The sequence below is a fragment of the Haemaphysalis longicornis genome, unplaced genomic scaffold, assembly GCF_048455015.1.
Source record: "Haemaphysalis longicornis isolate Haplotype H1 unplaced genomic scaffold, Haemaphysalis longicornis Haplotype H1 scaffold_7, whole genome shotgun sequence".
Lineage (NCBI taxonomy): Eukaryota > Metazoa > Arthropoda > Arachnida > Ixodida > Ixodidae > Haemaphysalis > Haemaphysalis longicornis.
The window spans coordinates 31472850-31495380 of record NW_027526422.1 but is presented as its reverse complement, the minus strand read 5'-3'; the positions used below and the strand labels follow the sequence as shown (position 1 = coordinate 31495380).

Genomic DNA, 22531 nt, shown 5'->3' with positions numbered 1-22531 from the left:
CAGCATTTGGAGCTTGAAAAAGAGTGCAGCAACTGCACAACCTGTGAAAGGGCGCTTGCGGCTCTCCCTTGAGTGAAAATAAGTATTAAACGCTTGCCACACTTTCTCAGCAATACTTAGAAAGACCCAGCAATGCAATGCTGTGAGTGCTGGGTGGCCCATGTCCTTTCCCACCTGTGGTTCCTAAGCATAATGGACTCAGCGACCAACAAGTTTGGTTTTGAAACAAGGACACAAAAGGCAAGGATAATGGGTTTTTTTATTACACAGATAAAACTTAAAAATTTCCAGCTGTTTTAGCCGCTTGCTAAAATATAGAGGGCCAGGGCCCAATTTGTCTTACAACACCGCTGATCTCTACCCGAGTATGCATTGAATACACAAAGAATGCAGGTAACCACTCCTCTCGGCAAAGCCCATCATTACAGGAAGGCATCTGAAACTTGAATACACATCGTTGGCATCGGTGCGTATTGCGGTGCCATAAAGGGTGACGAAGAAAGTCACAGCTGCTTAAACTATGGCTTCATCACACTTCGGGATTAGTGCTGCTGAAAACTTTCAGTTGCCCTCCCTCATTTCCATCACTTTTTTTTTCGTCAGCAGCAGCTTTACAATGTAACTGCAAAGAAAAAGAAGCACAACAATGACTTGTCTTCATTTTCGCTTTTACATTACCACAACTGCTTCAATGCTAGGCTTCACGACTGATGCTGTAAAAGTCTGATTATTCGACATTCAAATATCACAAGGAATCAGCATAGTAACATAAAACTGTTTGTATAACCAGTGCATTAAAAGCTTCAATTACACAACGCCAGCTAACGTGCACCCCAGCTAATATACAATCGTCCACCAAAAGCCTCGATAGCCAAATGGCCCTGGGAAATGACCAACAGTAAATTGGGCTGGCAAACCATAGGTCGAATTTTGCCATCACATGATTTGCCACCTCTACATACTGTTTTAGCACTATACACGCTGTTCCACGCTGCCACTGACGCTTAGCTCCCTCGACGGAAACTGCAAGTTTGCTCTAGCCCTTACCCCTTCTCTACATGCAGGTGCTCAGAAATATTTAAAACACGCGGTGTCTTATCTGAATGAGGTGTTAAAAGATGTTTAGCTGGTTCAGGTCCAGAAATAATAATTTTTGACACTCCTGTACATAATTTCTCAGATGCAATTCATATTTGTTTATAATTTCTCTCGAATCCAACGGAGTACTACCCCAGAGCTCAGAAGTTCCACACAACTACGTTACGTGAGCTCAGGTGTTAGAGCTGTATTTCACTTTGTTCAGATCACAATCAGGATGACGTAATGTTACTGTGGTAAGCTGAAGTGATTGATTGATTGTAGGGTTTAACGCGCCAACGCAACGCAGGCGATGAGGCGCGCCGTAGTGGAGGGCTCCGGATTAATTTTGACCACCTGGGAATCTTTAACGTGCGCCGAAATCTCGTACACACGGGTGTTTTTGCTTTTTGCCTCCATCAGAAAAGCGGCCGCCGCGGCCGGGAATCGAACCCGCGTCCTCTTGCTCAGCAGCACAACGGGTTAGCTACTGAGCCACCGCCCCGGATGGTAACCTTAAGTGTCTAATCAGCGTTCCATTGGAGCTGTTTTGGCCAGGTTTCCAACACGAAACAGAAGTTGATTGAAAAGGAATGCCTCTTTTTTACTCAGATTATAATAACAGCAGCATCGGCATATCCTAGCATATCCTACTCCTTAGCATATCCTACCATGCTGAACTTTGATTTGTTAGGGGGATTCTGCAGGTTATTGTGTGTCTTCACTTTATTAAAAAAACTGTCACGAAACATTACTTGTACATTGTGATTGCTGCAACCAAAGTGATGCTACTGTGGTGATGTAGGCGATTCCACAACATACTGAACATGCATGAACACGCATTTTAAAGCGAAGCTTTGTTGTTTTCACTGATGCCCTTGTACTCCAATACGCCCTGCAAGAAAGTCAACTTTCTCTGACGATGATGATGAATGATGATGGGTGAAGTGAAATAAAAAAAAACGCTTCCCGTGGCAGAAGAGCTAACCAGGAGGGCAGAAGAGCTATCTAGGGCAGAAAAGCTAACCAGAAGGCTAGTCGTTTGCAGTGCGAGAACGAATTAATTAACAACTCTTAGTGATGAACAGCTGTTAATCGACCAGACTGAGGGGAAATCCCCAAGGCGGAGCAAGTTTCTGTGAAGGAAAATGTGACATCACCGTACCCCACCTTGGGGATTTCCCCTTACGAGAAAACTTACTCCACCTTGGGGATTTCCCCTAAATCTGGTCGATTAACACCTTCCCACCGCTTCGAGTTGTTGATTAATTCGCTCTTGCGCTGCAAATGACTAGCCTCTTGGTTAGCTCCGTTGGTAGAGTGACTGCCCTAGAAAGGCAGTGGTTCCTGGCTGGAATCTTGGAACAGCACGAATTTTTCAAGAAACTGCGAAGTTCTTGAGAAAGCTGTACAGCTTTCCTTTGTGGCGGTACGGCTGCATTGAAATTGACTTTAAATTTGCCTTCACTACAACTTACTCCACCTCGTGGATTTTCCCTAAAACTGGTCGATGAACAAAATATAGCAACATATTTTTCTCCCTTGTTATTCTCCTTCTTGTAGAGTATTGGCTGGTATTGGTTGTTTAATGGACTGCCTAATTCGACAGAAAATCGAGTGTGGCCTTTTTCTATAATTTTGATTGTTAAATTTAGGCATTCTTGGAAAAGGCACAGCAGTGTTTTGTGTATTTAAATATTTCCTAGATAAGCCATACATTGCAGGTGTGTTTAACAAGTACCTGAGCAACATACCATATCACTTACAAGTTGGTCACTATGGCATTTATGGAGATCGGGGGTGCCAAAGTCCGGTTTCATGGGTCCGATTTCATGATTTTAAAACTTTTTTCACTGCAAAATGCAGTTTTTCTTGTGCTACTCATTCCGAAGTATTTATTGGTTTTACAAACATTTTAGACTGATTTTTTGCACCTTGGCATGTGCAAAGCCACAACATTGGGACAAAGTACAGCCGCCTTAAACAGAATGCCATTCACAATAGATTTACCTTTTTTTTCTCTCAGAAAGTACCCCAGTTTAGGAGAAAATGGAGTCCTTTTCAGGTGATTACCTGGCTTGTGCATAACCCATAAAAAAACAATGAGGAAAAACAAGAAATTCGCGTTACATGCACGTTAAATCTCTCATGGATTCAGCCTGTAGTACAATGTTTCTACATTGTACTGCCAGCAGTGCCATAAACAATCAACAGACAGTGGAACCTACGTTACAACTACCTAAGGAGCGTTTACCTTTTCAGTTCGCTCAAGCATGCACTTTTAAAACAAATCAGCTTGGTTGTCATGTGTAACTTGCTCGCGGTAGTCCCTATAGTGTTCCAAGGAAAAGGCATGAAAAACCCGAACCGCACAATTCTTGCTGCTGTTTTGCACTAATCCACATTGATGCTTTAAAGGAGCCATGAAGAGAAAACACAAGTTTGGTTCATTCGAAAGATTGCCTCGTTAGAACCATAACGACACCACTTATAACGCAAACTTCGCTCAAATAAGCTACATAATTAGGAAAAACGGGAATGGTCATGCGACCCACCAGCTCATTTCCCGCAACAGAACCTATGCCGTCACATGGGCTAAGCTCTGCGATTGGCGGAGGCCGGCAAAAGCAAACGCATGTTAGGCAGGGCTTACAGCTTGCATAGCGAGCTAAATGCCCGTGAAACATACTGCACATTCTTTTTATGACAAAGAACGGTGGAGTAAACGGTTGAAGGTCCGAACGAACTCGCAAGCGTGTGCGCCAATGCGTACGAAACTAGCGCGCCGGCCGAGCTCGACATCTCGCCGTCGCGCAGACGAATTTTCGGGTTCGAGGCTCTTCGGGGCCAACGAACCGTTCCAGCACGCACAGCCGCGACCTTGCTTCGTATCGTAATCCCTTCACAGGAGGTTGGCCGTCATATCGCCAACCAGCAAAGGTAAAAATAGAAACGAGGGGAGTAAGGAACAGCAAGAAGCGACGAGATAGTGCCAGTCGTCGCGTAAGTTTCGAATGGTGTTGGTTTGCTGCTGTCGTTACGAGCTCGTTTCCAGTTTACAACCACTGAAAACTTCAGTTTGTTCAGTTACGGCAGGGACCCTTACGTTAGCTCACTCCTGGAACATGCTGGCGCTCGTTGCCGACTTCGTCAAATCGCTCTGACCTTGGGGAAAAAAATGCCGTAAACACCGCGCATTGACGCTCGTATCTTTCTGGTCGAAGCAGAGAGCTCGCGCGAACGGCTTTCCATACACGACACCGGCCAACTGGCATAAGTGATACTGCTACTGAAATTGAACTATTATTAACCATAATCAAAATACGGCACATACGTACCAGTCTATATTCGTCCGTCGCGACGGGGCTGACGAGGCAGCGGTGCCGACGGCTGGGCGTTCGTCTGTTGTGGCTATCGCGGAATGATCGCTTTCCCGTCCACCGCGTATCCCACAACCCTTGCCGCTCGTGCACTTAGAAGCTTTGAGCGTTTTTGTGGTGTGAGGTTGTTAAATGCAAGCCCGAGCTCCTCGGCGAGAGTTTTGTTCTCCGGATCAGGCGATTCCATGACTAGGGCTGCGGGTGCACTAGGTTTTACTAGTATTTTTAAAATGGCCGCCGTCTCGATCGACTCCCGCGTGTGGGTGCTATATGGAGTCGACATACTAAGTATCTGTTTCATGGACCGGCTCTATGACGCCATTGTACACGTCACGGAATGTTCAATTTTAGCGGGAGATTTAAAATTTTGGCTTAAATTGCCTTATTTATCAGTGAATAAAGCATCATTTGCTTCCGGGAAAGCGCTTGGGGTACTATGAAACACCTAATCTTTCGAATAAAACAAACTTTTGTTTTCTCTTCATGGCTCCTTTAAAGTAACATGGCCGGCATAGCGGCCTCGGATTCCATTTGTGTGTAGCTTGTAAATAGATTGCACCACTCATAACTATTATGGCTGGCCCGAAAGCAGCGGAATTGTTACAATTATGGCTTGATTAAGCTGTCCTTGTGACGAATTAGAGATAGTGCCGTTCTTGTACCAATGGCATCACTCTTTGTTTGAATCTTGGGGCCCAAAATTCAGAATCAACTGCTCATTAGCTCGCATAAAGTGAACTGAAATTCCAGTAATGCTAGTTCTTGCACTAGTAACAAAAACAGGGACGACAATATATGCGCGGTACTTCTTACTTTCCAACAAAAACATAGGGTCTCACTTGCTTTGTCACACCTGCTCCTTTATCACTGTGCACTTCTCCCTTGTTTAGAGAGTAGAAAGCATAAAAACTCTTTGCACAACATCGCGAACAGCTTGCGTAGCTAATTTTCACGCCTCATTGCCAGGGTGGTCACACTCGGAAACCAACTGGGCGAAGGGGAAGGACTTACTTTCTGTATACGCTGGGGGCATACTGGGCAAGGTACATATCGAGCAGGACGGGGTTCAGTGAGATCCACGCCTCGTCCAATTTATTGGCGATGGCAACCGCAGTGAGGTACACACAGCGCTCAGTGGCCATGAGCTTCAAGTCGGGCGGTTCTTTCACATTATGCAGCTATAGGTAGTCAGAGAAAGAAAAAAAGGAATTTTTCAGCCCTGCTGCCAGCTTGAATGAAGCTTTAAATGTGGCCGCATGCAAGGTCCAAAGACAAGTTTTCTCAACACATTAACTCCCCGACCCAACCATGCTTAAACAACTACAGAAAGAAAACAAATGACAGAACCCTCCCCCATTTCACCAGATGTCTCCTGCCCTTTATTTCCAGCAACTTCCTTTCTGTAGAGCCCTTTGGACCCTCTTTAAAATGTGGTAGAGGGCTGCAACCACAGCCCCACTAACCTGTCTGATCCATTCCATTATTCCCACGCGGTTTTGGAGAGACCTCTGACCAGCTCTGACCTCAGATCAGCTCATGCCGGTGTTCAGGGCTGTAGGAACAGGCGGAGTTACCCAAAAAATGCTAGACAAGATTCGCGAAGGAATGAACACATTCCAAGGGCTCCGGACGTTTCTGTTCCTACAGCTGCAACACGCACGTCCATCAACATGAAACTAATCAGAACAAAAATCCCAAGATGCCAAAGCAAGACAGCCTAGGTACCTTTTATTTTGTCAACTTCCAATATTACGCACACAGCATGCCAATTATCAGCACTGTCAAGAGTTCACCTGTTCTCAATGACTGAATAATTTTGGGGTTTAACAAGCAGAAGATACACCTGGGCTATGAGGTGCGCCGTAGTGGAGGGCTCCGGATTAATTTTGACTACCTGGGCCATCTGTTCTCGGTTTGCCCACCGGTGAACTCTCACTCGTTTCATTCACTTCTGTAGCTTTCAACAAAACGCTGGAAATCTTTTCAGAAAACGTGTTTTGAACAGGCCACAACACTGGTTGCGAGGGCTGAATGATCTAAATAGAAACGCCGCACACAGCTAGTAAGTTTTGCTGCCTTCTTGAGGAACACAAAAGAATCAAACGTGATAAGAGCATGAGTACGTCAGCCCTCAAGTGGCCTATAAGCTCAGCAACAAAGAAGTGGAAGGTTTGATTCTAAGTTCAGGAACACTTGCCAGTGCCAGTGTTAAAGGAGTACTGACACGAAATTTCTCGCTTTCAGTTTTTATGCTGTAAAGACTACCTATTGGCCCAGTAATTACGAAAATCGAACCGAAAGCCGTCAGCTGCCAACACAGAATTAATTAATTAAGAATTAAGGGTTTGTTAAGACGCGGCTGACAAACGTATAAGCATAGCGTCGACTTTCAAGCTGTCTCTCTCTGAGAGGAGATATATCATTAAGCCGTGCGTGTCAGCGGCGTGGCGAGGGTAGCTCGGCCACCTCGTGACATAACCCGTCGGCTGGCCACAAAATTCGGGTCATTTTTCTGGGCTAGCAAGACCTAGTCAGTTGCGCGCGCTTTGCTGCGTCTGCCCCGCAGCATGGGGGGCTTTAGCTTGCCATGCCTGAATACGATGTCAAGTGTTCTAGCGTTACGCGGTGTGTGGGAACTAGTAGATGATGATGAGTACCCGGAGCAGGCTCTGCTTCGCTACTTCTTGGGTGCTGCTCGCTTGTTGTTTTATGATGAGCGCATTACCGGACCTGCAGCCGTGCAGCCGCCGGCTTTCTATAGGTACGTTGCTCAAACTTTTTAGAGGCTTTCAGACGGCCAACCCAGATTTGGATATTAGAGCCTCATCTGCTACTGATATATGCGTGAAATAGGCTATTGGCCAACTGAATGATCGGCAAAAAGAGAAGTCTCGTGGGGCCCGCTGGCAACTGTTAACGTCAGCGGTGCTTCCTGCAGACATTCGTGATTTCGGGTGGCTGCGGGGCTGGATGGCCCTGCCGACGTGTGACCGCCTTGCAGCATTTTGTGTGGTTCGCTCGGCCCGGTGCCCGCACTGCGGACGCACTGAGACGCTAGAACATGCTCTTTTTGTGTGCCGTGTGGCCGCCACATTCTGGGTTTTACTCAGCAGAATGTTTGAGCTTAGGCTGGGAGCCCACACGAAATCGAAAGACCCGGTTGTCAGCTTTCTGCTGTGTGTGGGTGCCTTTGTTGTGTGGCGCCAACGAGGTGTAGCCGCCTTGCAGGCACGACCACAGCGTGCCATGTATCCCCTGTTGTGGCGTGTTCGGAAAATGGCCATAGAGCATCTGCAGCATGAGCTGGCGGCGCTGGGTGAAGAATCTTTCCTCATGCGTTGGTCCACTCGCTTTATCAAGGTTGCCAATAACACCGTGTAATGGTGTGTCGTGCCTTATTAATAAGATGAAACTTGCGTGCTGAAGGGAGTTGTATGTTTGAGGCCAAGGCACAGTTTAGGCAGCCTGGCTGAGCATGCATCTCTGTACGGGCATAGAACGGATGTGTGTGAACTGTTGTGGTTTTTATGTTCACTCCCACGCGTGAACTATGGTATCTGAGTCTCGTGCCACGGACGTTATTGTAAAGGACCTTCGGTGTGGTGTACTAGTTGTTTTGTGAACTTGTGTGATCTTCACTTCCTTTCCTCTGTGGCCCATTGCGTAAATCCTGTGCTCTGTCGACCCGTGTAGTAGCTAACTACAGCGGGTCCTAGCTGTAACTTGGGTTTAATAAATTCTCTTTATGTAAAAGAAACAACACAGTGCAAAGAAAAAGATCGTGTGAACATTTTTAATGCCACATGCATGCAAAACGAGCACAAAAATTGCGCCAATTTAGTGCTTACGCCTGCACTACAGATTTAGAAGCTTTGCAAAAGCTAAGAAAATTTTCTCACCTTTCCCGGTGCAGCTGTGAAGGCACGCTCACGGATGCGTGAGGTTATAGGTCCGGGACAGGTGATAGTGACATCCAGGCCTCCGAGAATCACACTTTCCAGGCGCAAGCACTCAAAGTAGCCCTGAAAGCACACCCAACATGGAGGCAATAAAAGAATCTAGAGGCATATTCAACCTTACATTGCTTTCAGTATCAGTGCAGCTTTTGGAAGAATTATTTTAATTTGTTCGCCGACAACTCCGTAGAGAATGAGAGAGAGAAAGAAAACTTCATTTGGGCCCCATGGGGATATTCTGGGTGGTGGGTAACCGTAGATGCATACATGATTCTAGTCACCAAGAAGGGGACACACAGGGGCTGGATATCACCATCCGCAAAGCCATCAAGCAAGCTATTGCAGTTCCTATCAGTGCGTCTACATGCAAACTCTTGGAAACGGGCTTGCTTAACTTAGTCGACGAGCTCATTGAGGCTCATCTCGCCAATCAGAAGCAAAGGCTGAGCCAGACAAAAGCGGGTAGACGACATCTCAAGACAGAGACCAGCTGACAGATGACTGGCTGGAAGCCATCAAAGCCAAGCCGATCCCCAAGAAAATGAACCCAGCGTACCATGGTTGCAGGCGGGAGGCAAGAGCTCGCGCTCTCAACGGGAGCTGACGATTGCTCTGGCCCTTACTCTACCCTTACTCAGTTCAGCACGATTACTCCCAAACCACAGTACGAAAACGAAAGCTGTTGTGGGAGAGTGCGAAAACCGAAAAACTGCAAGGGAATAAGGTTTACCTCACAAACGACAAGCTTCGCGTCGATGATATTGTCTACACGTGGGATGATACAAAAAACGCACGAGTTCAGTCATCCACACAGAGTAGCTCTAAAAACTCGAAACATTCTAACGTTTTGATACTACAAACCAACTGTACTAAGAATGACTGACTTGCGCCAAGTCTTGATAAAGGTTTCCGCATGTTAAACATCAATGGCCACAGTATCACAAATAAAGCAGTCAAGCTAGAATCAATTATTCTGGGCTACAAACCCCACGTGGACGTCATAACAGAATCTTGGCTGCGTGCTGAAATTGATGACCATGACGTATTTCCACCATCTTACCAGGTGTTTCGTAGGGATAGACCCAAGCGAAGCGGTGGCGTCGCGGTTTTAATTAAGTAATATGCCAGCTGAGCTTGTCCGTCAGATTGACGATCACGAAAGCATCGTTTTGAAGCTTTCCTGCGGGGAGCGGACTGTGTTACTGAATGCAGTGTATCGCGCACCGGACTCTCCGGCTAAATTTTTGAGTGACCTTCATGATCATATTGACACGTTTAACAGGAACAGTATAATCATTATAGCTGGTGATTTTAATCTCCCTAGCGTTAACTGGAATAATCCCCATCGTGCGTGTGGTTCACCTGCCCAGCATTTATTCGACATTATGTTTAGTCATGACATGCTACAGATTGTCACCGATCCAACCTGAGTTGATGTTACGTCATCTTCCGCGCTTGATGTAATTTTTATTAGTCGCTCAATTGAACGTTATGCTGCATCTGTTGATCCTGGTTTGTCTGGGGTGTAGGAAAAAATGGTCCCGGAAGAAATGGTCCCAAAGCCAAGGTAGGAAAAAATGGCCCCTTGAAAAAATGGTCCGGGAAAAATTGGCCCGGGAAAAATGAGTCCCGGAAAAAATGGTCCCAAAGCCAACGTAGGAAGAGAGAGAGAGAGAGAGAGAGAGAGAGAGAGAGAGAGAGAGAGAGAGAGAGAGAGAGAGAGAGAGAGAGAGAGAGAGAGAGAGAGAGAGAGAGAGAGAGAGAGAGAGAGAAAAACATTTATTGTACTAATGAGCAGGATGTTCTTAGGGGGTGTATCACGATTGCCCCACGCGCAGAATCCCCGCCGCGAAATCCCCGCGACGTTAGTCCCGTGTCTCATTTGCCCCGCGTGCAGTATCCTCGCGTGCCATTTGCCCTGATGCCAGTTTCCCCGACCCATTCTCCCGGGGCGATATTATGGCGCGTCATTTTATTCTCAGTGACTATAATTTTTTTAATTAGAGTAAAGTTGGACGATCTTTTCAAGAAGAAGATTGGGTCTGCCGCTTTCACGAAGTAGCACTGGGGCTTTATTCCTTCTTCCCTTAGCTGCGATAATTTCGATGAGGGTTCAAAATACGATGGTGGTAAACGCTATTCCCCCCCCCCCCCTTCTCTCTCCGCTCGGGTCTAGGACATTTCGGTGCACGGACAGTTCGGTGTACGGACATTTCGGTGCCTGGACGTTTCGGTGCACGCACGTATCGGTGCGCAAGCTTTCCGGGAAACGACTGTATGGTGCTTACTTGTTTTAAACAGTCATTCTATATTTCCGCGTAACTTGGGGGATGGAGCCCAATAATCTACTGCAGTGCTTTCACATTTACGTTGATGCCATTTTTATTGCGCCAGTTATTTGAAAAACTGAGCATTTCAATATTTCTGTTTATACCTTGTTCAGGAAACATTTATTACGCAGTCAACTAATTAAATTCTTTCGCAGACCCTTTCATTTGCTACAGCACTTTATAATGTATGTTCTCTCTTTTTTGCCGCATGCACATCAGCTAAGGAAATCAGCCGATGTTTACGATGTACTTCGCAAGTAATGTTCTTTAAATAAAAGGCACACTCCCACTATCGCAAGAGAGCACCTTTACAAACATTCTGTTGCTCCTAAAATGCAGAAAATATGACGTGTTTCATGCCGGCAGCGCTGTGACGCTAAAATAAACTTGAAATACTGTTGTCGTAGCTGTTTCTTACTGGGTTTAGAATATCGTCGTGAAGGAAGAATGGGCCTTTTTGTGAGACAGCTGCAGCTTCTATCTTTCTTAAATCTTGCTAAAGCGTGTATGGACGGTTCCAGGCCTGGCAGTTGTTTGTGCGGTTTTAATCCAATTACTTGCATTAAAATTTTTAATCCATGCTCAGCTCTACCATCCATCTATCCATCCATCAAACCATCCGTCCGTCCGTCTGTCTGTCTACCCAATTTTCTTTGTTAGATTTTAGCCTCCAAAGGCGTTAATTTCGGCCCCTTATAGGAATATTAAAGCATTCCACCTCTTTCTCAACCCTTTAGCTAAAACGCAAAGGGACAAAATAAAACCGCGATAAAGTTCACATCCGACTAACTTGAAGAGAAACACGTTGACTTGGCCATGGGACCATTTTTTCCTAGTTGGTCAGTGGGACCATTTTTTCCGGGACCATTTTTTCCGTTTCCGGGTTTGGGTGAGCACAAAATGGTGTTTTTTCTTGTCATCTGGGTGCTATGGGCCCTTCTTCCGTTTCTAATACGGTGTGTGTAAAGGATTTCTCGCGTGCAAGGCACGAAAGTGTGCTCGATTACCTCGACTTATGCCTTAGCGATTTCAATGGTACCAACGTCACAGAATTATGGCACTGATTCAAGGAATTATGTGCCTATTGCCTTGGTAACTTTATTTCAAACAAAGTAAAAAAACTGTCAAATTAATACCCTGGGTTACGCCTGACGTCATACACCTTAAAAAGAAGGTTAAACGAATGAGGAGAAGACGCGCCCCCCGTGAGGCCGTACAGGTGGACCAAACTGCCATAAACGAAACCCTGAAACCGGCAAAACGTCGTTATTTCCAAATAACCCTGCCTAATTTTACTCGTAATGCCCCACAAAAATTTTGGGGCTTCCTAAGGGAGAAAAAGAAAGTGATCAACCAAATAAAGCGTGGTGATGTGCTTTTGACTGATAAACAAGACATCGCTGATCATTTCAATAAATATTTTTATAGTATCTTTTCCAATGAACCGAATTCTGTACACCGCCCCATTACGTCGCTGTCTTCATCCCCGGAATCTGATTTTATATCTACGCATGGCGTTCTTTCCAGGCTTCTTAACTCAAAAACTAAATCATCGGCTGGGCCTGACGGCATAAGTTATCTTCGTGGGTGTTCTTTTCCCCGGGGCTTCTCCTCCAAGCAGCAGTAGCGCTGAAGATCTGACCCCGGGTATCCGCAACCGACAAACTCAGCTTCCGATGCAAAAAAACTATACATTTATTTACAGCCCGGCGGGCGGCTCGGAAACAGTGCTCGGGCGGAGCCCAAAGACGACGACCCGCCAGGTGCGGCGTCCCGATGTCGTCTTTTCGTCTTCATCTTCCCTCCACTCGGCCGCTGGGGGCCAGGGAAGAGGGAAAAGCAAGTCCTTCGTGGGGGTCCAACCCCATGTGGTGGCCTTTAGCGCATCCGGTGCGGGCAGGCGCGACCTTCCTCGGAATGCGCGACGTTTCGAGGCGCCGCGCGACACGTGCGTTTCATTACCGCACCAGTTGGTGTGCCGAAATGCCCGACAGCATACCAAATATTTTTTTGCACCGGTATGCTGAAATGATCTCCCAATATCTTGTTATTATTTTCCGTGCATCCGTTGCTTCTGCTACACTACCTCTAGACTGGCTTACGACACGTGTTGTGCCTCTGTTCAAAAAAGGTGATGTTGCACTAGTGCCTAACTATCGTCCCGTCTCGACAACTTCATCCTGCTGTAAATTACTTGAGCATATTATAGCTACTTACATTACCGATTTCCTTAACATCGACGGTTTACTTCACCCCTGTCAGCATGGCTTGCGGAATGGCCTCTCTGCCGTGACGCAACTAACTACAGTTATCCACAGCTTCGCAACTGTTTTTGATAAAGAACGCCAGGTGGACGCCATTTTTTTAGACTTCAGCAAAGCATTTGAGCTTGTTAATCATGACAAACTAATTCACAAGCTAGAAACAATTGGTATTACTGAATTTTTGATAAACTGGGTTTCTTTATATTTAACTAACCGCACTCAGTTTGTTAACATTGATTCGATAACTTCTACTCGTCTACCAGTAACTTCTGTTGTTCCGCACGGAAGTGTGTTGGGGCCTGTGTTGTTTCTAGTTTATATCAATGATATTGCTGCCGTAGTAACAGACAAAGCGCAAATTAAAATGTTTGCCGATGATTGTGTGTTGTTTAGTGAAATTACTTGCAAAGAAGACCAAGAGCAACTTAATTTTAACCTTTGTAATATTCAGTCATGGTGTGATAACTGGGATATGAAGCTAAACGCCCACAAAACTGTGTTCACGAGGATAACCAACAAATGTAAGAACCTGTCCTTCACGTATACTCTTCCATCCCGTTCTTTAATTGAAATAAATAAATATAAATATCTTGGGGTCACATGGTCAAATACTCTTTTTTGGAATAACCATGTGTAGAACATATGTGCATAGCATTTTGTAAGACCCAAACTTGAATATGCATGCACAGTTTGGGACCCTCATACTAAACTAAATATTCAGGCATTGGAAAGGATCCAGCGGAAAGCAATACGTTTTGTCACTTCTAAATATCGTAACAGTGACTCGCCCACAAATTAGATGACGGTACTTGTCATTCAATCCCTTGAAAAGGGGAGAAAAATTCTCATTAAGTTTCTTTTTAAGCTGTATGACAGGCAGATTTCATTGTATCCTGAGCCTTTCCTACTCCTACAACCTTTGGTGACACGACTAACAAGACATCGACATGAAAAATCGTTAACCCCATATAATGCCAGCACTAATCTTTTTAAGAACTATCCTTCTTTCCCCGTACGATAACGGATTGGAACAGCTTGCCTTTCCCATAACTACAGTCCACTCATATCATAGATCTAATTTAGTGATTTAGTTTTTTACTAGCGGTTACTTGATTTGTGCAGTGAACTGTTATTACGTATTCTTGTTTCCATGTATAGTTCGTTCTCTTTAACTAGCGGTTGCTTGATTTGTGTACTGAATTGTTGTTTATGTATTGTTGTTTCCGTATTTGATATTTGGTTCTCCATAATGTGCGGCTACATTTTTTGTGCTGTTTATTTGCTTGTGTTGTATGTACTGTATTGCCCCTCCTGCTTGGGCGCAAACTTGGCCTGCAGTATGTACTAAATAAATAAATAAATAAATAAATAAATAAATAAATAAATAAATAAATCAGACCAAAATGGTCCCGGATTTCCAGAAAGCCTACAGAAGCTTCCAGTATGACTGGGTGTCCCGGTTGGCCATCCGAGTGCTCAAAGAGAGAAAAAAAAAAAAAAACCGTAGAACTGGTGTTGGTACCGGCCCATTCTGCGGTGGAGGGAAACGAAATTGCCCACCAGCAGGCCCGAGCACTGTCTTACCGGGCCACGTCCTCAGTAGAGGCGAAAAATCAACCATTGCTCACCTAGAGGGACATAATCACTTATTCCAGGCATGACGGGTGTAGGATACCAGCACCACACGCAGCAATCACGAAGGAACAGCGAACTACTATATGCTGGCAAAACCAGACGAAGTCCTTTCCGCACCCCCGACCACTCAACCGCCTTTTCCCAAACCAATTTGAATAAGAAGCTTGCCCAATCTGTAAAAAAATTAGGTACTCTCCAGCACATGATAGGAGAGTAGGTTTAGCCTGAAACACCCCCCCCCCCTTACCTGAGCCTACCAACCACACCCTACCTTTAATGAGAGATGGAGGATCTTGCTGGTGAGCCCCGCCCTGGAGGATCAGCTACGGCTGGTCACATGGGGCCACGCAGCGAGAGCAGCATATGGATTTCCGTGAAAAGGGGACCAACTCCTTCTATTGTGGAGTTCGTGATGAACGCCTCTTAAATAACGTTTAATCTTCCTCCTTCGTATATGCAGACATGCATTCATGCACACATACCCGATGAATTATACCTTAGTTCACTCAATCTTACCACTCTATTTCGACCAATATTAAATGTCCCGTTAAGGGATACATAATTTTGTGTATTTTCGACTTCAGTTTGCAATTTTCGTTCAACTTGGTCATAGTTTAGTTATCTTGCTACATCAAAGTAAACAGATTCAACAAAACAGGAACTGGTGTACGTAAGGCAACAACTGAAGGACCTTCGCAGTTCCGGCCGCAACCTTCCTCTTCCCACTACTGATTTTACACGCCGCGAAGGTACTCACATCCGCCAGGAACATGCTCTCCCCTCCCTTGAGACCTCATTCTTCACCATATTATTCCCTGTACTGGAACGCCCAAATATCGGGTATGTAGTGTCTATCACGACTTCAAACATACTTATTGGACTTGTCCTCGCGCAGACGATCACCCCACTTTCTTCATCTACACCTTTCACCACCCCACATTGCATACTACTGGGAAAGCTGGGCCACTCATCCACCGGTTCTTCGCGGATCCTCTGGCCTCGCCTCGCCCGGCACATTGCCCACGTGCGAAGCGCTGACTCCTGCGGATTGCCCATCTAAGCGCAATTTAGACCCACCAGAACCCCATTTTCGGAAGCCCTAACATGGGCCGCTTCAAATTTCTCTCTCTCTCTCTCTCTCTCTCTCTCTCTCTCTCTCTCTCTCTCTCTCTCTCTCTCTCTCTCTCTCTCTCTCCACAGGCCACAGGCTGTTAATACCGCTATTATATGCAAGAGATTGTATGCCTGGCACCTAATTGAAGGCACATCATTACATCTTTATGTTATTAATTTCCTAGCACAAGTCTATGCTGCAAAACGTCACTGATGCATTCCTGTTTCAATCGGTTGTCTGGGCTCTAAGCTACGAATTAACTGTCACGTTTAGCTCCAGTACTTTGACGGAAGACATCGGTGCAGCATACATTTACACAGAACAACACGCCGCATGCAGATAATTTCTCTGCAACCGAATCCACAGAAATACCACAAACGTACTCAACAGTGTCCTCACTGCAAGTCAGAAGTGCTACAAGGTGACCTGGGTACTTGTGTGAATATGTATCAATATCGGGTGCCACTGCAAGGGTTACTTGCAGTAATGCTTCCCCAGATCACCAGTCGTTTCTCCCCTGATTACCTGGAATACGTATGAATGACGTTGTGTTCAGTCGTCGGCTCGCAGCAGGACGGGCATTCCTGTGCATTAGTTCGCTTTGTCGGGACTTTGGATTGGATACGGATTGCCTCGGCTTGCGCTCTGCTCGTTCAGACCATTGAGTGCAAGTACCCACAAACTAGTGCCCTTATGTGGCCTCACTCCTCTCCAGCAAGTGGTTGGAACCACCACAGACTTCGCTCATCTTCCCAGCAAGCTAGTCTCTGCGCTTCGCTGTTGCTGTCAAGGCTCTTTTTTTCCCAGACGCAGCTTGATTCCAGCCAACGGTGTATGACGTGTGTAGCGTGCAACGAGATCGATCACAGTGAAACCGCTCTCCTCCACTTTCTTGTCACCTTTTTCATCTCTACTTTTCTTTACCATCTACTATACTAGGACATTGGAGCAGGCGAGGAACAATATCAAAGTTAATAAAAATAACAGATGTGGCTAATTGTTGCTACATTCATTGCAGGCTTTATTGTTCCATGCTTCATTGTTAATTCCACGTGATTCGTGACCTTCACCGCTGCATGAGCCCAGAGGTTACTTGTGCATGAAATACTAGGCTGACAACATGCTTGAGGAGCTTCAGGCTTCACAGCGTTTGCCCGTGATCACTCACCTGCAGTGCATGCTTGGCACCAGTGTAGGCAGCCAAGAAAGGGGTACCTAGCAAAGGAAAAGACAGGTTTTGCAGCACACCACTTTTCGCTTTTAGGCGTGCTACCTTAGAGGAAAGGAAATACCGAAAATGAAATTTCTAGAGCAGAGCGTCCCGAATGTGCCAGCATCAAGGGTGCAAAACAATGTTCAGAGAATGACATCTCCAACAACCACGAGAAAAACGGATATTGCAAAACAGCACAGTGTGTTTGGTATGAATTCAATTGTATATTTGAGAGAACGGGCCGTCGACTTTTTTTTGCGTCAGCTAGAGTTTTTCTCATAATCTTACGCTTTTCTTTTCATCTGTTTGGCACCGCCTATTTATAAGAATGAAGTAAATATGCTCCTCCAAAAGATTATAATTTTTTTCACTTACAGTGTTTATTTACAGCACACACGTTGTTTAACGTCTAAACGTGTTATTTAACGTGCAGCACACAGGTTTAACGTCTAAATAATGCGCCGTATAGGTCGACATACAGGTCGAGATATTAACAGCGGAACTGTTCCACAAGCCGTAAGTTCAGTATTGCAGGAGTGGAGTGGAGTGGAGTGGAAGAAACGTTTATTTAGCCTGCAAAACCTATGCGACGCGAGCCGTGGCCTGCGTCACGCCCTATCGACCGGGCCTAAGTAGCCTTCGAGGAAGCGTCCCGATCCTGTCGAACCGCTGCCTCTCGGGCTTGCTGGACGGCCCACAGCTGGTCGTCTTGATCGTACGACAGGAAAAAAATACCAAGAATATGCGGAGCACTCGTGAGCGCGTGCCTCGCGGCGAGCGCCAGGTCCACGGCTAGCGCAGTGGCTTTAGCGAAAAATTTGGCTCCAATCCATGCTCTGAAGGTGATTGGAAAGCAAAGCTTGAAACGACGCCCAGAACAATTGCCAATGCGACGTGACTTGAATTCACACACGTGGCTCCACAAAGAGTGAAACGAGAGATTTTGCCAGCCGTCACTTGGAATTCGCGAGGGCGGCGTCCCGAACGCAGCAGCGTTGGCCACGGCCGGGACGCCGCCGCTGTAGCCTGGCCGTGGCCAACGCTCCTGCGTCCGGGACGCCGCCCCCGCGAATTCCAAGTGATGGCTGGCAGCATCTCTCGTTTCACTCCGCCGCTGTAGCCCGGCAGTGAGTCGGGAGAAAGAAAACGGAGAGGAGCGTCTTTCGAATCAGGTGAGTGAGCGGAACCTAGCCATCCTAGCCTAGCTTGGGGCTACACCACCGCGCGACACAAGCGCAGGCACCAAAACAATTCGGCATGTGAGCTTAGTGATTACCATTTATACCGATTAAAACTAGTTAGTTTAGTAAGTTTGAAAATTACGAGAAAGCTGAGAGAACTCTTATAATTGCTATTTACCAGAACCAGTTGCTACTTTCGCATTTTGTAATACCTCTAAAACACAACCGAATTGGTATTCACCAATTTCGAAAACAGTGCCATTCGTAGCAAGCAGTGCGCAAAAGGTAGCGTTTCTCCAGCGGCAAGATGTCTGTATGTGGTTTGTACATTTTGTTTCCCCCCCCTGCAAACCAATCCTTAACGTATGTTTGCCGTACGACCATTTAATTCCTTCGGGTGCGGAGTACCCTGGAGGTGCTGTCGAACAAATTAATCAAGCTGTGCGAAGGCAGCGCGCAATGGACGCAAAGCTGCTCCAAACAGACCCAAAACAACAGTCGCTAAAGCAGACGACAAAGCCGTACCGCCGACGCTGACTCCAGCGATCAGGCGCTTCCGCGCGGGGAACGCTGGGTAAATTCGCTGCGCCATCTACAGCGTGCTCCGTCAGTGTAACCGTCCGCCCCCCTCCCCTCTCCCCCGCCGCCGCCTCCGCCGCGTTGGGAGTTTGTTGTCCCGCACGTCACGAAAGAGCCGTTGACTGGTAGAGCTAGAAAGCTTTGCTTTAAAAGAATAGCTCCAGCGCTGTCGTCATTGCTGACGCGGATTACCCTTCTTAATGACATTTCGTGCCCTACGCGCCGATGTATTCATCCTCGGATGCCACCGTACTCACCTGACTTAAGGTGGTGGGGCTTGGGGGTGATACAGTATCATGGCAGCGAGAAGCAGACTGCTGGGTCAGTGACCATCACCCCATTAGGATTGGCATTACCCCAAGCTCGACGCGTCACCTTCGGCGTAGCTGCACGGTTGTGAATTAGGATGACTTTCGGGGTGAAACCAACAAACCTCACGGCGCTCAGCCCAGACCCCGTCTTTGTTATTACGGATGCTATGAATGACGCCTCCCAGAAAACTTGGGTAGAGGAGTCCCGGCCAAAACCTGACCTCCGACTTTTGCAGCTATGGGCCCAGCGCAAGCAAGCTGAAGTGGCTGCCTCACGAGATCCCTCGTCTGTGGAGGCTCGAATACGCTTGAAACGTCTGACTGCGGCTGCCCGGCGTCATGAGAAGCGTCTGTCGAGGCAGCGATGGCTCAGCTGGTGTGAATCGCTCGGCTCATCGGCGACTACATGCATCATCCATCTGGCGCACCTTTCGGCCGATGGAAAGCGGAGGCCGCACTCCGGATGCGGCAGCCAGTGCATGTCTGGCATCGGGCAAGACTCCCGACCATTTCACTCAATGGTAAATGTTTACTTGGAACAATTATCGAATTGGTTATTAGATAATAAATTGCAACTTAAAGCAACAAAGACAACTTACATGATATTTAGGCCGTACAATAAAAATGTCGAGAAAGAAATCCCCATTATATTCAACGGAACCAAGTTAAACCGAGTGACAGAACAGAAGTTCTTAGGTGTTTGGTTTCAAGAACAACTTTCGTGGAATACGCATATTGCTCGCCTGTCCTCCGAAGTCTCTAAAAGTATAGGTCTCATATATAGAATCGGCCATTTGATACCACTATGGTTGAAACAAACCTTATACAATGCTCTCATTTATTCGAAACTATGCTACGGGATTTTGGTGTAAGGGACCACAACTAAAACTAATTATAACAGGCTCATTGTACTGCAAAAAAGAATTTTGCGCATATATCTAGATTATCGTGGCTGTTACGCAGATTTGAGGACAAGTCCTTTATTTACGGAATATTCAATGCTTCGAGCTGACCAAATCTATTACATGAAGGTTCTGCACACCATTTACAAGCAAAAGACCCACAATCAAGTTAACAATAAATCTTCTGGCTACCATCTCAGGCATACAATACGGCACACTCCAAAAGTAAGAACGAACTATGGTGAGCAATCTTTCCTGTACCAGTCAACTGAAATATTAAATAAATTAGGAGAAAAATTAACGCTGTGTCTAAAGGTACGTCGGACGTACCCGCAGCATTTCTTAAAGATACGTCGGACGTACCCGCAAAATTTCTTAAAGATACGTCGGACGTACCCGCAAGATTTCTTAAAGATACGTCGGATGTACCCGCAAGAATTTTTAAAGATACTTCGGACGTATCCGCGAAACTTTTTTAAGTACGTCGGTGTATTCGGTTTCACTCGGCCCAAACATGCAGCGTACGTTCAGCGTTTTCTCGCGTCGACGTCGCGTCGCCAGAAATGCATGGCGACGCGAGCTGAAACTCGAGCGACGCCGATGTCTACGCTCGCCAGATATCGGCGTCGACGCAGCGCGAGAGAGCATAGGAAAGCGAGCGGCAGCGTCCGTCTTCGCGTGGTTTGGGGTCGTTCCTTTCAGCAGAAAACAATCAATTTCTTTTTAACTTACAGTGATCGGTTGCCTTGAGACAAATTGCAAGCTATTTCTGTTCGCAAGCGCTCATCCATTTGTGGCTTGTTCGGCTTTCATTGGGGAGATCGGAGATCTGCGATAGCTTTGTGTGAGTTAAATGAGGGAGCTCTGGTTACATCGCATCCAGTATTAGCACAATGTGGCTTGTCAGCAAGATCGGTGCGTGACGAGCAAGCGTTATCAACGCCAGAATTCTGGCGCATTGCATTCCATTCGTAGCTCCCGTGGCTTGCACAGGGGAGACCGGGGATGTGCGATAGCTGTTTTTGACTCAAATAAGGGAGCTGTGGTTACATCGCTTGTAGCACTAGCATTATTGTCCTCGGCTCCAAGATCGGTGCGCAGGAAGCAAGCGTTACTACTGCTCAAATCGCTCAAATACGACCAAAAGAAAGCACACCCGACAGTATTCGTGGGCAGCCTTAGTTAGTATACCGAATTCTTCGAGCCTCCTTCGTCTCATCGCGTGGTCGAGCGGTTGAAAGTCCGTGGTTCGAGTCCTAGCAAAACGTTTTTTTTTTGCGGCGAGGGTTTGATCAGTTTTTTTTTTACAGGGTACAGACAGGGTGCCAGAGTACCCTCTTTCAACCTACCAATGACGTTCGACGGTAACCTCAGTATCAAAGCAGCGCCGAAATTTGTTTTGCTTACAATTTGATTTCATGAACGTGCAGTCGGTACGCAACATGAAGGTTAAACCACGGCCGCTGGATGAGAGCGCACGTGCGCCTTTCATCCAGCGGCCGTGGTTAAACCAAGTAGCAACTAAAGCAGTTGTGCGAGGTGCGTCTTCGTTTATCCTTCCATCTTATTTTGTTCTGATTTGACCGTGATGGCTCGAGATACATTTCGCAGCATTTCAATATTTGCCCGCCAACATACTTAGCAATAAATACAGACGCCAAGTGATTTTTTTTCTAAATCTAAAGTCTTGATAATTTCAGTTCAAGAAGCGACAATAACTGCTCATAAACGACTTCAACAGGATGGCATACGTGTCCAGCAACGCCCGCCGACGCAGCGACTGGCGCGCGAATTCGCCGGTCTCCTGCGGGCCCGCGCGTTGACGCCGAACGACGCGTGATTTTGCGTCCATGTGGTTATATAGGGCTTTAAACAGAAACATATGAGGGGAAAAAAAAGAAAGATACTCGCGTCGCACATGATTTTGTTTCCCTCTTGCGAGAATCCGTAGTGGTCCGCATTCGATCTCTGACCTCAGCGAAGGCTCTAACCGCCCCTTCAAATAAGGTTGCAACTAGAGAACACGAGGAAAAAAAATACAATCTGCGTCAGTTTAGGCATCGTTAGATTCTTGGCTTATATACAGCAAACGCGTGATGGTTTTGCCTTCGATGGTTCGAGATAACCACGCTAGTTTCGAGCAACGCCGCTTTCGAGCCACTCTGGGCCCTGTACGTCCGACGTATCTTTAAGAAATTTTGCGGGTACGTCCGACGTATCTTTAAGAAATATTGCGGGTGCGTCCGACGTATCTTTAAGAAATTTTGCGGGTCGGTCCGACGTACCTTTAGACACAGCGAAAAATTAAACTTCGACGCCAGTGAACTTACGTTTAAAAAAAAACTCCCCCCACCTCCCCGAAGGGGATCGTGCGGAAATGCGAATGCATTGGGTGCACCGATGAGTGCGCTGCGGCAAGCAGTAACGGAGAGAGGCGTGCGTTCCACTGCATTTATATACATTTTCGAGCGCAGCGAGCGGAGAGAGGGTACGCGGAGAGGAGAGAGAGACCCGCGCAACGCCCGCCCCGCGCGCGAGCTCTCTCTCCCGCCGAGCTCCGCGTTGCGAGCGCGCTCCTCCTCTCCCCTT

The 22531-nt window shown here is 46.6% G+C and overlaps 1 protein-coding gene across 1 annotated transcript in view; it reads right to left on the bottom strand.

Moving 5' to 3' along the window:
• Positions 1–247: 247 nt before the first annotated feature.
• LOC144147392 (dehydrogenase/reductase SDR family member 7-like) overlaps positions 248–22531 on the bottom strand; it is a 34134-nt gene continuing 11850 nt past the window's right edge. Inside the window, exons 6-9 of the mRNA XM_077679516.1 lie at positions 16925–16971; positions 8357–8479; positions 5469–5635; positions 248–622 (exon numbers count right to left, since the gene is read on the bottom strand). Coding sequence (XP_077535642.1) covers positions 562–622; positions 5469–5635; positions 8357–8479; positions 16925–16971 — 398 coding nt within the window. The 3' untranslated portion in view covers positions 248–561. The remainder of the gene's footprint in view (positions 623–5468; positions 5636–8356; positions 8480–16924; positions 16972–22531) is intronic.